Source organism: Monomorium pharaonis, chromosome 9, assembly GCF_013373865.1.
Source record: "Monomorium pharaonis isolate MP-MQ-018 chromosome 9, ASM1337386v2, whole genome shotgun sequence".
Taxonomy (NCBI): domain Eukaryota; kingdom Metazoa; phylum Arthropoda; class Insecta; order Hymenoptera; family Formicidae; genus Monomorium; species Monomorium pharaonis.
In genome coordinates this window covers 13,895,967-13,911,922 of record NC_050475.1, presented here as the reverse complement: position 1 = coordinate 13,911,922, position 15,956 = coordinate 13,895,967, and the positions used below count along the sequence as shown (strand labels likewise).

General features: G+C 34.4%; 1 protein-coding gene across 8 annotated transcripts in view; it reads right to left on the bottom strand.

Moving 5' to 3' along the window:
* The window catches only part of LOC105832523 (peroxisomal biogenesis factor 19), a 77,265-nt gene that overhangs the window by 31,004 nt on the left and 30,305 nt on the right, over positions 1-15,956 (bottom strand). The window contains exons 5-8 of one of the 8 annotated variants that reach the window (XM_036292108.1): positions 7,604-7,649; positions 6,846-6,941; positions 4,730-4,857; positions 40-3,372 (exon numbers count right to left, since the gene is read on the bottom strand). The exons of 2 other annotated variants lie outside the window; for them this stretch is intronic. In XM_036292108.1, the coding sequence (XP_036148001.1) occupies positions 3,367-3,372; positions 4,730-4,857; positions 6,846-6,941; positions 7,604-7,649 (276 nt within the window). In that variant the 3' untranslated portion in view covers positions 40-3,366. Of the gene's footprint in view, positions 1-39; positions 3,373-3,948; positions 4,858-6,845; positions 6,942-7,603; positions 7,650-15,956 lie in introns of those variants that run through there. 5 more of the 8 variants (XM_036292110.1, XM_036292106.1, XM_036292109.1 and 2 more) reach the window with 5 other exon arrangements.

The following is a 15,956-nucleotide window of genomic DNA, read 5'->3' as shown; positions in this document are numbered from 1 at the left end:
TTTTTTTGTGGAAAAAAATAAAAAAACAATAACATGGAATTTTTTTCTTATTTTTCCCTTATTGCGCTCCTTTTATTGTATCATATTGAGCTGAAAATTCATTAAAAAAAAAAATCATGCATTTAAGGGTTAACTCAGGCTCGGACCAGGTGCAGTCTTTGTTCGGGATGAAGGGAGGTCGTTATTAATTAAAATAAATCATGAAGTTTATGTAACAAAAGAAATAACAAAGTATTTATTTTAAATTTCCCAAAAAGTTAAAAAAATGTAAATAAGCGCTGAAGTCGTGATTTGACAATTTTGTAATAACGGTGGTATAATCGAATTTAAAACGCATAGTGAATATGTATAATTGTACAAATATTATATAAGTATGTGGTGGGCGGAGAAAGGGAAACAAAGATTTTTGTTTTTTTAATTCTATAGTTATAACGGTAAACGCGGAGCAAAGAAATAGTCAAAGAGTTTACTAAATGGTTACATGAGGAAAACAAAGATGTTTGAAGTTGTAAGAAGATAAGGAATAGCGCGGGAGAGAGTAGGGGTAGAACATCTTTAAGTTTTGGGGAACTGATCGGAGAGTACGATGAAAAAAAAAATGAGGGGGCAAAGAGGGAACTCGAGATTCGCACACGGGAGCCTCGAATTCGTGTAAGTGTGAGGGAACTTGAGATTCGCACACGGGAGCCTCAAGTTTGTGTAAGTGTGGGGGAACTCAAGAATCGCACGCGGGATCATCAAGTTCGTGTGAGTGTGAAGAAATTATTTATAAATAATAGGAGCGTGTCTTAAAGAATTAAAACGGAAGGGAGTAGATAAATAACGTAAAAACAAAAAAAATTATGATTGTGGAACTTACTCATTACTCGAACAAATCTGTCGGAATCGAAGGGCTTTCTTGACCGGATGGAACGGTACTAGTCTATTCGTGCACTGATTCTACATGATTACTAACTGACTCACTAACTAGGTAACTATTTGGTAACTAACTCTCTTACTCGTTACTGATTATTGACTGGGGTGAAAAATTGAAACTCTTCCTCAAGATTTGATTTTGTATATACAGAGTCTTACAGAGGGAGAATTCAGATGTAAGTGGTTCAAATATTTTAACTGGTAGGACTCTTTTTCAGGATTGTGTGGTGGGTGAATTCTAAGTTTTCTTATTGAAGAAAGTTTTTCCTTTTTGACCAATCATACGTTGAGTCGAAAGTTTCTCTGTTTCCTCCCACATTCCTTTAAATTTTATCGAAGAGATGCGACTTATCGCGTAGATTATCTTCCCTTTGGGTTTAAAAGACAAATAATTCTTTATCGTGCTAAACGTGCTACGATATTGAATGTTTGTCTTGTATGGTTTGCAGATGGAGGAAACGGTTATTTATTTTTTGCTAATGTTTAGATACTTTATTGCTCTTTTTTTTGTAAGGAATGTGACAAATGTAACTACGTCCCGGGGTCGACCATCTGCCCCACTACACGGGACTCGGCGTCTACGAACGTCCCTCCCGAGAGTCTAGTATCCCTGTCAGGGAACCATTCCCACCACGCTGCTGAGAGCGCGTGGGAATCGCCCTGACGAGTATAAAAGCCGAGCTCGATCAAAACCGAGCACCATTCCCCGTCGACAGAACTGGTCATTAAACCGCTCTGCCACCTGGCGCACGCCGGTTTTCGACTTCCTACTTCCCGCTGACGAAGCAGGTCATTAGACCGTTTCGTCGCCTGGCGCATGCCGGCTTTCGGCTTCCTTGACTCCGCCGACGAGGTAGGTCATTAAACCGTCTCGCCGCCTGGTGCACGCCGGTTCTCGGTGTCCTAGTTCCCGCCGACGAGGCATTAGACCATTTCGCCACCTGGTGCACGCCGGCTTTCGGCTTCCCGACTTCTACGCAACCCCGCGACCGCAACCGCGTGCTAAGATGCTGCGCATCAGCGCGCTCTCGTCCGGCCAACGTAGAACTAGGCTGTATATACTGTACATACCTCCCCGTAAACCAAGTATTTAGAGTAAGATAAGCTAAGATTTGTATGTAAAGAATCTGTAATAAAGATCTGTTAACTTGATATCGGTGTACGCAAGCTGGTTTCCCCCCTTCTCCCGAATCCTGGCACCCGGCGAGCCTGTCCGAGGCGTTCGGAAAAGGTGAACCGTTACAAAGGAAACGTGAAACCTTGCTTCAAACTCATGTTCGTTTTTGTATTTCTGTATTATCTTCAGAATTTATTTTTTGTTGACTCGATATTCAAAAAGAGTTAAAATTATCAACTTTCGTCTATTCATGTTTGTCATCACGTTTCTAACGGACTAATCTTAGACGCATAAAAAATTATCGGAGACCGTTGAAACGGAATTTCTTTTGTAATCTTATTTGTTTCTCTGACGAAAGGAAATCGTGAAGTCTGCCGGACGTAACAATCCTATTGAATCCCCCCCAAAAATAAAGTAGTATTTGTAATATCTTCTTTGAATCAAACCGAAAATATTAGTTCGGATCAAAACAAACCGTAAATAATTCTATATTATAATAAAACAAAAGGCGCAACTGACACATTCGACCAAATATGTCACGAATATTGTTACTTGCGGTATTCAACGATGACTTTTACGTTTCTTCTATGATATTTTAGACCAAAGCGCACTATAAATGCACACATTTTGTACTCATTAAAAAAGGAAAATACTTTAATCAAACGCCGTTAATTTAACGGAAATCTAGCGTATCATTTAGTAACTCCATTTTTGCTACGTCGCTTAGAAACAAAAATTCTTCGCGTTTCCATTCGTGCTCAAATTGAAATGATATTAAGAATCGATTTTTCAACTCAGTAACCTCCGGATATTGTTGAATTTACTCTTGATAAATAAATACGTTGCGGTTTTTGCTACCCTAATAAAGATAAAAAAACAAAATATTTATGTTCCAAATGCAAAATACCCCGTTGTCAAGATGATCGATCAATGCAATGTATTACTTGCGCACCAAATCTATCTATATAAATAAAAATGTAAATGTATGTTTGTTAGTTGGCTAAGATCTCCGAAAGTTATTTACCGATTGCTTTGTAATTTTGACACAACGTTCGACTTCTGTTGTGTTCTTATGGGGTCTGATTTTAGATATACTGGTTGTTTCAAAAATGTGGGGCGTGATTTTGGTGAATCTTACGACCTTTTTTGTAAATGTCATTGGAGGATAATTATATATATATTTTGCAGCTTTTATTTCGAATTTTAAATTTTGGAAATATTGGTTGTTTCAAAAGTGAGGGACGTTTTGTGGAATCATATCTCCTTCTTTGGTACAGCCTGTATATGGTAATGCCGTAATAATGGCAGCCTTATTTTCTTTGGCAGCCTTTTTTTTATTTCTAGAAAAACAGGTTGCTTCATAAGTGATGGACATTTTTGAGCATACCTACTATTAGAAAACTAAAAGGAAATACAATTCATGCTTTCAAATGACGTCTTTCGGGGCAGAAATTATAACAGAACAATTCATGCCAACATTCAAAGTCAAAGAACAAATATATCATAAAGCAGGCTCCTTACTTCCATTACCTCAAGGACAACATAAATACCTACAAATATATTTCATTGGTGATGAAAAAGAAGAATTGAATGCACGCTGTAGAATTTCAACAGGCATAAAAAAGAACATCGTAAACTAACTGCAAGAGCTTCTACACTTAAAAAACAATTTACTGCATTTGTTCAAAACAGCAATTGAAATGATGGCCACAGATACACACAAAATTGTTCTTCTGATAAAACGCCAGCTGGAGAACATGTGCGAAGATACAATGCACCAACTGTGGATAAAATGGCAATTGTAATAGTCGGAGATGAATTCAATTCAAGAGATATTGTTCTATATCGTAGAAACGCCAAATTAACAAAAGTAGCAGAAACACATCAAAGCTACGATGCTTTGCAATATCCCCTCATTTTTTGGGATGGTGCAGATAGATATCACTTCAACATTAAGATAATAAATCCAAACAGTGGTGAAGAAACAAATAAGAAATGCAGTGCAAAAAACTATTATTCCTACAGATTAATGATTCGAGAGAATGAAAAAAATCACATTTTGAAATGCCGAAAATTATTTCAACAATACATCGTAGATATGTATGCTAAAATTGAAACAGAAAGATTGATCTTCATACGTATAAATCAAAACAAGTTGCGCACTGAAGAATACATCCATTTGCGAGATGCAATTGAAAATAATGGCAATACAACAAACATAGGAAGAATTACAATTTTGCCATCATCATATGCAGGCAGTCCACGTCATATGCATGAGTATGCTCAAGATGCAATAGCATATGTACGATACTACGGCTGGCCAGACCTATTTATTACATTCACATGTAATCCAGCTTGGGAGGAAATAAAACGACTCTTACTTCATGGGCAAGCGCCAATGGATAGACCGGACATCACAGCACGTGTTTTCAGACAAAAACTAAAATCGATGATGGTTTTTGTGATTAAACATAAAGTTTTCGGGTGTGTGCGCTACTGGATGTATTCTGTGGAATGGCAAGAGAGGATTGCCACATGCACATATTCTAATTTGGCTAATTAACAAAATCCAAACTAACGAAATCGATGATGCAATATGCGCGGAAATACCAGATGCTGATGTCGATAAGGATTTGCATAAAGTAGTGACAAAAAATATGATACATGGACCATGTGGAACAGTGAATCACAATTCACCATGTATGAGAGACGGAATATGCACAAAGAGATATCCGCGAGCATTAGTATCCCACGCAGTAACAAGAAACGCTGGATATCCTTTATACAGAAGAAGATCCGCAGAAGATGGTGGAAAAATAGCAACCCTACAAATGCGAAACAATGTTATAAGTAGATAACCGATGGGTTGTTCCATATTCGCCTTTGTTATCAAAAACATACAAAGCACATATAAATGTAGAATACTGTAATTCAGTAAAATCAATAAAATATATTTGTAAATACGTGAATAAAGGCAGCGACATGGCAGTTTTTGGGCTACAAACAAAAAGAAGAGAAAGAAATGCGAATATACCTATCGATGAAATCGCACAGTATCAGACGGGAAGATATATAAACAGCAATGAAGCTGTATGGCGTATTCTACCATTTCCAATTCATGAACAAAGTCCAGCTGTGGTACATTTAGCAGTACATCTAGAAAATGGACAACGCGTGTATTTCACAGAAACAAATATCCAACAAATAGCACAGAATCCCCCGCAAACAACATTAACAGCATTCTTTACGTTATGTCAAAAAGACGAGTATGTAAAAACACTACTGTATTCAGAAGTGCCTACGTATTACACATAGAATACGAGATTAAAAACATTTGAACGACGCAAACGAGGAGAGCGAGTTGAGGGACAACTTGGCTTATACAAAGAAAATACGATAGTCAGACTATACACCGTGCATCCGAAACAAGATGAATGCTTTTTTCTAAGACTGCTGTTGATAAATGTGCCTAATCCAACGTCTTTCCAGCAATTGAAAATTATAAATGGGATAACACATGCCACTTATCGCAGTGCATGTCAAGCACTAAATTTATTAGAAAATGACCAACATTGGGATTTATGCTTAAATGATGCGTGCCAAACGTCACATCCAAATCAAATACGCGCATTGTTTGCAATAATATTAACAGCCTGTTTTCCAGCATCTCCAACAGAGTTATGGGAGAAATATAAATCATACATGGCAGAAGATATTTTGAGACGAATACAAGAGAAAAATACAAATATAAACATGGAATACACAGAGAAAATACATAATAAAACAATGATAATAATTGAGAATTTGTGTATAGAAATCGCGAACAAAGTACTAAATCAATTGGGAATGCCAACATCAAATCGAAATGTTGCGACTATGATCAATGTCGAAATGCATCGTGAACAAAATTATAACAAAAAAGATCTTGTGTCGTATTTGCAAATAAATTACAAAAAACTAACAAAGGAACAAAAAGAGATTTACTAAAAAATAATACAAACTGTAAATAACGAAGATGGAGCATCTTTTTTTTTTAGATGCGCCGGGAGGAACTGGAAAAACATTCTTATTAAAATTGATATTGGCAGCAATAAAATTACAAAATGATATAGCCATAGCTCTTGCATCTTCAGGAATAGCAGCGACATTACTACCAGGTGGAAGAACAGCTCATTCCGCATTGAAATTGCCATTGAACATGCAATTCAATGAATATCCAACGTGCAACATTACAAGAGCATCAAGCATGGGAAAAGTATTGCAGAAATGCAAACTAATTGTTTGGGATGAATGCACAATGGCGCACAAAAAATCGCTAGAGACTCTAGATCGAACATTGCAGGATTTGCGTGGTAATACTAGCCCATTTGGGAATGCAATAATATTGCTGGCAGGAGATTTCAGGCAAACATTACCTGTAATTCCTAAATCGACACCGGCGGATGAAATAAATGCATGCCTGAAAAATTCAACTTTGTGGAAACACGTCAAGACAATGAAACTAAAAACAAATATGCGAGTGCAACTACAAAACGATAAAACAGCAGAGAGATTCTTACAACAATTGCTAGAAATTGGGAACGGAAAGGTGTCGGAGGATCAGACAACAGAAAGAATTACATTACCAAAAAACTTTTGCAATTTAGTGACGACAAGAGAGAAATTGATTGGAAAAGTATTTCCAAATATTCAAATAAATTTTAAAAATCACAATTGGCTGAGTGAACGAGCAATTATGGCGGCCAAGAACAAAGACGTGAACAAACTGAATAATATTATTCAGTCAAAAATACAAAGCGAAATAGTCACATACAAGTCTGTAGACACAGTTGTGGAAGTAGAAGAAGTGGTAAATTATCCAACTGAATTTTTAAATTCACTGGATTTGCCAGGGATGCCCCCTCATGTACTGCAAGTAAAAATCGGAGTGCCAATAATTATGTTGAGAAATATCAATCAGCCAAAGCTATGCAACGGAACACGACTTGCAGTAAAAAAATTAATGAACAACATCATAGAAGCAACAATCATAACAGGACCTTTCAAAGGGAAAGATGTCCTCATTCCACGAATACCTATGATTCCAACGGATATGCCATTTCAATTTAAGAGAATGCAATATCCAATTAGATTGGCGTTTGCAATATTCATTAACAAAGCACAAGGACAAACTTTAGAAATGTGTGGAATAGATCTAGAAAAGGATTGCTTCTCCCATGGACAATTATATGTGGCATGTTCAAGAGTTGGAAAACCAGAAAAACTATATATATACACAGACAAAGGAACAACCAAAAATATTGTATACCCACAGGTATTGGAAAAATAAATATATTTGAACGCGCGCCAAAAGAAAAACATAAGCGGACAGAAGTAAGCTGTTGGATTGGGGCAATCAATCAACGGAAACATCGAAATTGCGGAAAACAAGTGCAACGGGATCAGGGGGAGAGATTCTGAGAAAAGCGCAAGGGCAGCGAAGACGGAAATCCAGCAAAGTAAAGAGGAGCAACGAAAGATGCGAGAGAAGAAGACGAGGAAGCAACGGAAATAAAGAGAGGCAATAGTTACCCAGACGGCAGCAGTTAACCAGCACGGCGAAAAACCAGCTAAGTACCTAAGATAAAAACAAAAGATAAAAACAGAAGATAAAAACAAAGGACAGAATTAAGGAGGCAAGAAAGTAGAAATAGATAAAATTAGAATGTATATAATTTACATATAATTTATCGTCATTTTTTCCAGAAAAGCAGAGAAAAGCAACGGAGAGAAGGAGTACTTCAGAAAGGGAGTACTTCAGAGAGCAAGGAAAATAAACAAAAGGATTGATGTATGCCCCGAGGGACTACCTCGCCTACGGTTTTTGACCATGGTTTTCCCGTGGAACTAAGGACGAATGCCGAGGTAGGGGATGGGGAGCTAAGAAAACGATGGGTCCATGGGAGAAACCCCCCCCCCCCAATCCCGAAGAAAGAGGCCAAAGGCGCAGAAGGAAAGGCAGAAGGAAGCAACGGCGACGAAGAAAAAAAGGACAAGAGGAATTAGAACAAAAAAAAAGGAATGATTGTATTGAAGGAAAGAGGAAGAAAAATACTGTACAAAAAAACAATGAAAATTAAGCAATAAAAAGAAGTTATGATTAACAAAGAGTTACAATCTAATAAGCGACCCATAAAAAAAGTGCACAAAATTAAAAAAAAGCCACAGCAAAGCGTGGCAGGGCAAAGCTAGTAATATATAAAAATGTATTAGTTTTTTTGTAATACACGAAAAACATAATAAACACATTTCTTATCTTAAATAATAATTTTACATTAATTATTTTTGTTATTGAACCAAATATTTATTCCAAAACAAATAAGAATTGTGAAAAATAACGATTTCACTCTTTGGGAAATTTAGGAAAACCTTAAAATTTTTGTACAATTTTTGGGGAGATTTTCAGTAATGTTTTTTTTTTTAAGAATCGATCATGCTCATTAAGCTCCTACACGTGTAAAAAAATTTTTGGATTTTTTATCGTTTCAACAAAAAAAATGTACAAATAATTTTCTTTCCGCTAATTAATCACATTTTTCAAAATAAAAAATTGATAATTAAGTCAATACAAGTACATAGCAACTTTTTCCAGAATTTTTATGTATAATTTTAAAAAATGAATGTTTGTACAATAAAAATTAAGAAAATAAAAATGGATTAAAGTATTGGGATGTGCGGAACTCCAGAGTGGCATTTTTGTTTTGTACAAATAGTGTAGGGTTCTAGGGTTAAAATAAAACCCAAAAAATCACAAATCCAAAATAAAACTTTTGATAAAATTCAACCTAAGTAATATACATTCCTAAAATGGTATAACTTTGATTATTAAAGTAACAATTATTATTTAAATAAAATTTAAATAAAAAATTATTGTATTCACACACACAAATTAATTTTTTTACAAAAATAATATGTAAATATTTTGCGCCAATTAAAAATAAACACTACAAAATGAGAGTATTAAGTTTTTTATCTACAAAAATAATGATATGAAGAGATATGCGCCAATCTATAAAAATAGATGTTTATTCTTTGGCTAGCATTCATAGTTTGATTACAAATTACAAATTAAATTACAAATATTACAAATAAATATTTTACTACAAAAACTTGGTGCCGCTAAACCGAATAATTTGCCAGCTCTCTTTCTTTTTCTTTTGTGCGTGCATCTGAATGTGTAAAAAGATTTTATTCAAGCTAATTAATAGTTAATATTACAGCAACATTTAACTGATCCACAATTCTATATCACACAACATCTCATCTATCTCATCGACAACAGTATAAAATCTGAGCTTGTTACTCACTGATTAATTAATTTTACATTAGTGGTGATGATTAAATAGATGAAGTGTGACGTAGAGTTGTACATCTGTTAAATATTAATAATGTTATAAGGATAAGAACCATCTTTTGTTACCAAAGTACTGGCAATTATATACGTTAATACTAAAATAAACAATAAAAATTAGTATTATTAAAAGCATTTAAAGTTTTATTCAAGCTAATTAATAGTTGTTAATATTGATTGTCAATTACAGCAATATTTAACTAATCCACAATTCTATATCATACAACATCTATCTCATTGACACCAGTGTAAAATTTGAGTTATGTTACTCTCTGATTAAATAATTTTACGTTGGTATTAATGATCAAATAGATGAAGTGTGACGTAGAGTTGTGCATCGATTAAATATTGATAACGTTATAAGGATAAGAACCATCTTTTGTCACCAAGGTACTGGCAATTATATATGTTACTAGTAAACCAAAAAATAAAAATTAGTATTATTAAAAACATTTATGTAAAGTTTTATTTAAGCCAATTAATAGTTAATATTAATTGACAAGTACAGCAACATTTAATTGATCACAATTCTATATCACACAACATCTTATCTACCTCATCCACACCAGCGTAAAATCTGAATTTGTTACTCACTGATTAATTAATTTTACACTGGTGTTGATGATTAAATAGATGAAGTGTGACGTAGAGTTGTGCATTTGTTAAATATTGATAACGCTGTAAGGATAAGAACTATATTTTGTCACCAAGGTAGTGGCAATTATATACGTTACTAGTAAACCAAAGAATAAAAATTAGTATTGTTAAAAACATTTAAAGTTTTATTCAAACTAATTAATAGTTGTTAATATTGATTGTCAATTACAGCAAATATCCAAATAACGACATAAAATTAGTTAGGTTAGAGTTAGGAAAAATTATGAGGAGTGCAAGAAGAGAGGCCCCGCCCACGCACTTTCTAAAAATATATTCTCTTTCCACACAAAATTTTGTGTGGAAATTTTGTGAAACGCAAGATTACTGCAGGATTAACTGCAATTCACAGACAATATTTTAATTTTGTATGTATGTGTTTTAGGCTGAACGCGGTCTAAAACCTTTACAACATTACTCAGAATCATGGTGTAAGGAGACAAGGTGTGCTATTGCGCACGATGATGGTTAGCCAATCAGCGTTGTGGAACAAGTGACCAGCCATATTGGTATATTAGCCAATCAACGTTTTGCCCTTGGCTCGCAGTAATTAAAACGTAGAATTAATTTTAATGATAAAAGGATAATTATTAAATTAATTTAATGGAAAAATATCATTATCAGTTTATTAATTAAAAATGATTAAAAAATTATTTTATTAAAAAGAAGCGAAGGAGCAGTATAAGTTTTATATATGTACTAGTTGACAGGAAATGAGTGAAATATATGCGTGCGGTAACATTTTTTACATTAAAAAATGTATTATCTATTACAATTTTTACATACAATAAAATTAAATTTATGTATATAGCAGTTTTGAGGTTAACCTTCTTCCCACAGACTTCCATCCATTTTATCGCAAATTCAGGTTCTTTGGGAAAAGAATCAAATATAATTTTTTTCCCTTTGACATTTTCACTGCAATTTGTACATTTTTAAATACTGCATGCTACCATTATGTCAGCAGTAAAATAATCACAAATCACCAGTTTGTTTACAAGTGCCTCTTATTTTCCGATATGGAAGATCATCCACCTGTGCAGAACGGGTCGAAATTTGGTCTGCTTGACGAGCACACCTTGTCTCCTTACACCATGTTCAGAACAATGATCTTGATAACAGGGCCTTCAGCCTCTCTCTGCCGCACCCACCCGTGTGTGTGTTTTATTCTATGAATATTTTTCAAACTTTTTTTGTTAATAACTCTTTAACAAACAACGACTGCCGATTAAGTTATACCGGAAAAGTTACTCAGGGTCATGTCCTTGACAACATATGTCAAGGTCAAGGTCATCGACGCGGTGTCCCTTAATCTAAATAATTACCGGAAGCTCTATTGAACCAACGTAAACAAGAAGAGCCGAAGAACAACGAAGAAGTTTACTTTGCACACGATAAATGAAATAATAACAAAGGTCGTAAATCGCGCGATAATAATAATAACTCGAGGTATGAGGATGCAAGGCAGAATAAATGTTCAATGGCGGGCGGTGGAAAAAGGCGCGGTAATTGCCATTTTTGTAATAAAAAAAGAGAGAGAGAGAGAAAATATTGGGCTTGTGATTGTTCTGAGAAAAGAGGGTTTTTGAAGAGACAAAACACGGATAAGAATTATTCTATAATGCACAAAAATGCGTCGCATAAAAAGACTGGTTTGTTTTTTTGCTAACATGTTTAATATTAAGTGCGCAAATAAACTTGACAGAAATAATGCATGGTTTTCGGTTCTGCCGCGACCGAACATATGAATATGAGGCGTGAATAATTTAAAACTTTTAATGTTGTACAGAATGATTCGTGTAAAATATGGGTAGGTAATGGCGGTCTAGTCAACGTTTTAGGAATCGGTAATATCGAAGAGAAACCCTGACGGCTCGTATGAAGTTTACACAATCTGTAATGTTTGATATGCGCCAAAAATTAAAAGGAATTTGTTGTCAGTCGAACGATTGTCTAAGAGAGATATCAGAGTAATCTTTGCGGAATGTAGTAAAAAGATCATGTTCGAGAAAAATGGCAAGCTTATGGGAAACGGCGTTAAGGAAAGGGATAGACCGTATCGATTTAATTTTTTACCTGTAACTAAAGATACTGAGGCGAATAAAATTACTAGAGATTTTTTGATAAATTAGCATAAAAAATTTGGCAACGCAAATTTTCAGATTTAAGGCAAATGGTCTCCACTAATTGTGTAACCAATTTGAAGATTTACGATTTAAAAGAAGATGATCCGTTTTGCGAAGAAGATACATTAGACAAATAACATAGATTTAGTTTTCCTTCTAATAAAGCCAGGCGATCAAAGCGGCCAAGAGAGTTGTTTCATACTGATCTTTGTGAGAAAATGAGCCAAAGTTTTATTGGACAAACAAATTATTTTCTGTTATTTAGAGATAATTATTCTCGGTACAGTTATGTTTATTTGCTAAAAGAAAAATCAGAAGTTTTTAATGCTTACAAAAATTCTACACAGATGTTGAAGCCGATGGTTGTAATACAAAATCTGTTTTTTTACATTAAAAGGCTGATAACTAATGAAGGATTAGAATTTTGTAACAAAAAAAAAATTTTTGTTAGAGAAAGGTATCAAGCATGAAACAAGAGCGACAAAATCGCACAATCATAGAATCTGTGACAAACATGTTACATGCGCAAAAAATGCCATTGCGTTTTTGGACTGATGCTACTGCGACTACTGTGTATGTAAAAAATTAAACAACTACAAATACTTTGAATAACAAAACACCATTCAAATTATACTTTGGAGAAAAGCCATTGGTGAAGCACCTAAAAATTTTTGGAAGCACCTGCTACGTACATATGCCCAAACCACATAGAAGTGGGAGATGAATTCAACTAAAATGATAATAATTGGATATAGTGATGGCAACAAAGCATATAAAGTATATGATCCGGTGATGATAAAGGTGTATGTGAGACGCAATGTGATTTTTGATGAATACTCTCGATCTGATAATATGGTATTAATCGAGAGTCCTATACAAGATGATAAGCTGGACCGCAGTTTCAAAGAAAATGAACAGATCACTTGTGGTAAGAATAAAGCTAACCGACTGTGGAAGTTGGAGCAAAAATTTCCATGGAAAAACTCTAGAGAGCCAATTCCAATAGAGCCATATTTGTTACGTAAAAGAAACGCTTCATTGCTGAATGCAGAATATTTTGCTGAAATTAAAACTGCCAAAGCAAACATTATTGTTAATGAGCCACAAACATTGCAAGAAGCTGTAGAAAACGAGGACTCAACATGTTGGATGGAGGCAACAAAAAAAAGAACTGGACTCACTTAATGAAAACGGTACTTTGGTGAAAAGACCAGAGGATCAAAATGTTATTTCAAACCGCTGGACATTTAAAAAAAAAATCACAATTAATGGTAAAATAACAAAGTATAAGGCGCGTTTGGCAAGAAATTTTTCACAAACGCGTGGAGTTGATTTCTATGCTCTTGTTGTCAAATATAACACTGTAAGAATCTAGCTTTGCAACCGCACTGGATTTGGATGTCACAATTCGACGTAAAAAGTGCATTTTTACATGGAACTTTACACGAATCGGTCTACATGAAACAACTGCAAAGTTTTGAGAAAGATCCAAGTGTTTATTGAAGAAAAGTATTTACGGACTCAAGCAAGCCTTAAGAGAGTGAAATAAACTGATAAATGAATTTTTTGTGGAGTACGGTTTAACTCAGCCTTTTTTCGTATTTGTTCTATTTGATGCCGGAACTGTGATGTATGTATTTTGTATGTAGACGAATTTTGTATGTAGAATTATCTGTTGTAATAATAAATTAAAAATGAATAATTTGCTTGATATACTTGGCGCTAGATAAAGATTACGCGCTGTGAGGCTGAATTCTTTGTCGGTTTGCAAATTAAAAGGGATAGAGAATCAAAAACTTTGACTTTATTTCAGACCGCTTATGTCATTAACAAGGCAACGTTTGTAGGTGTAAATCTCCGATTTGAAAGAGCTTGAAATATGTTGTAGAACAGCTAAAAATAAGAAACACGTATTTTTTTAAGTGTCCGTTTATGGGGTAAAACACCCGTTAAAAAAAATCGTTTTTTTTTTTTTCGGGGCAAATATTGACAAAACTATAAAAGATTTTTAAAAATCAAGTAAAAGTTAAGTAATTTCAGAAATATATAACTATAAAACAATAGAAAAATTTTTTTTAATTTTTCAAAATACCCCACCCACTCATCATTTTTTTCAAAATTTTGAAATTTATTTATGACTAAATCGAAGACTTTATTACAAATTTAGCCATGTATAATAAAGTTATGCTATACTAAAGTTATGGAAAACCATTTTCAAGAATTAATTATAACCATTCTACATGCTGAAAAAAAGAAAAAGATTCTGAAATCACGAATATCGGGAGTGTTGAATCTAATGGGTCAGGTTATCGTTATTATAGTGCAATAATTGTTCTACGCAATTGCGATATGCACGTTTCTTAATATTCGTGATCGGTGTTCGATGTTTCGTATTTCACCAGACCGGCATCTAAAAACATGTATTTCTTTTACTATTAACACGCGCGTTTCGCAGCATTCGGTCATTCAACAAGTATTCCGAATGCTATTCGCGTTTAATAGTAAAACAAAAAAACATCATCGTTGAACGTCGAGGGAATATTCGTGATTGTCTACTCGCAGTGAGTGTCGGGCAACGTCGAAAGCAATTGTTTTAAACGCGTCTCTCACGCTTTTTACTCTATCTACTGCTTCCACTTGATACTCGCCGTCACGCATCTATTATTCTTGATGAGATCGCGCTTACAAAGCTCATCTCACAAAAAAGATTTGCCAATCTTTTTTAATTAATATTTTAGATTTTACGTTATTGCAACATGATATATAGGACTTTTTATAATTCGATTAATTTAACATCTGTATACGAGCGATAATACACTTTTTTACGTCAGACACCCTGTGTCTCACTCACACATACACACACATGCACACTCGCACACGTGCGCACGCACGCACGCACACACACCTTTTTAGTACTTTTTGCATACAGGCAAGAATTTGCCTGCACAAATTTAATAATTTCCAAGTCGTCAAGATTCATTGTTCATATTAAAACTTAAAGCAACGCACTGAATCACACTCGCGCTATATTTTTAAACAATCAACACTCGTCAATACTAGCGAAGCACATGTTTGGCCAGTCGTACAAAATTCGGTAATCTGTAATCTTACAAGTTGACTGTTGGCAAGCTTTATCGATTCACCGATTCCAATTCCGATAGCCTTTCTAACCTCAACGATAACTTCTTAAGAGGATGCTAAACTGCTCGTCAAACTTGATCGAGGTCGATAATGTAGAGTCATTTGGGCACGTTATTAACAAAATTTTGTATGTATTTCTTTTATAGATTTCGAAATCCTTTTCCAGAATTAATTGTGGAGAATTTTTAATTCTGTAAATGCAATAAAAAGTTGTACATTGGAACAAATTGTACAATTCTGACGATAAAACAGATAGAATCCTCTTAAACACCGAAAACTTTTTTTCTAAGGTTCCTAAGCTCATTCTAAAAGCACAGTATTGTTCTTTGCTAAAATGCCAAGTGCGTTCCATGCTTATTTTATAAGTACAAAGTCTAAAACTTTTATACCCAACCAATGTTTTCACGAGTCGACTACAGAAGTCGATAACAAAACTATAATTTTCTAACTTTCTTTCGTTTTTCGTATGAAATTGATCGCAGCGCACCGCGTTATTATCTGTATTTTAATTTTGGAGAAGGATTTTCCATTCCATGCAATCAATAAAAAGATTTCGGTGTCCGAAAATTAATGATAAAACAGAGCAGTTTAGTATCCCCTTAAGACTACAGAT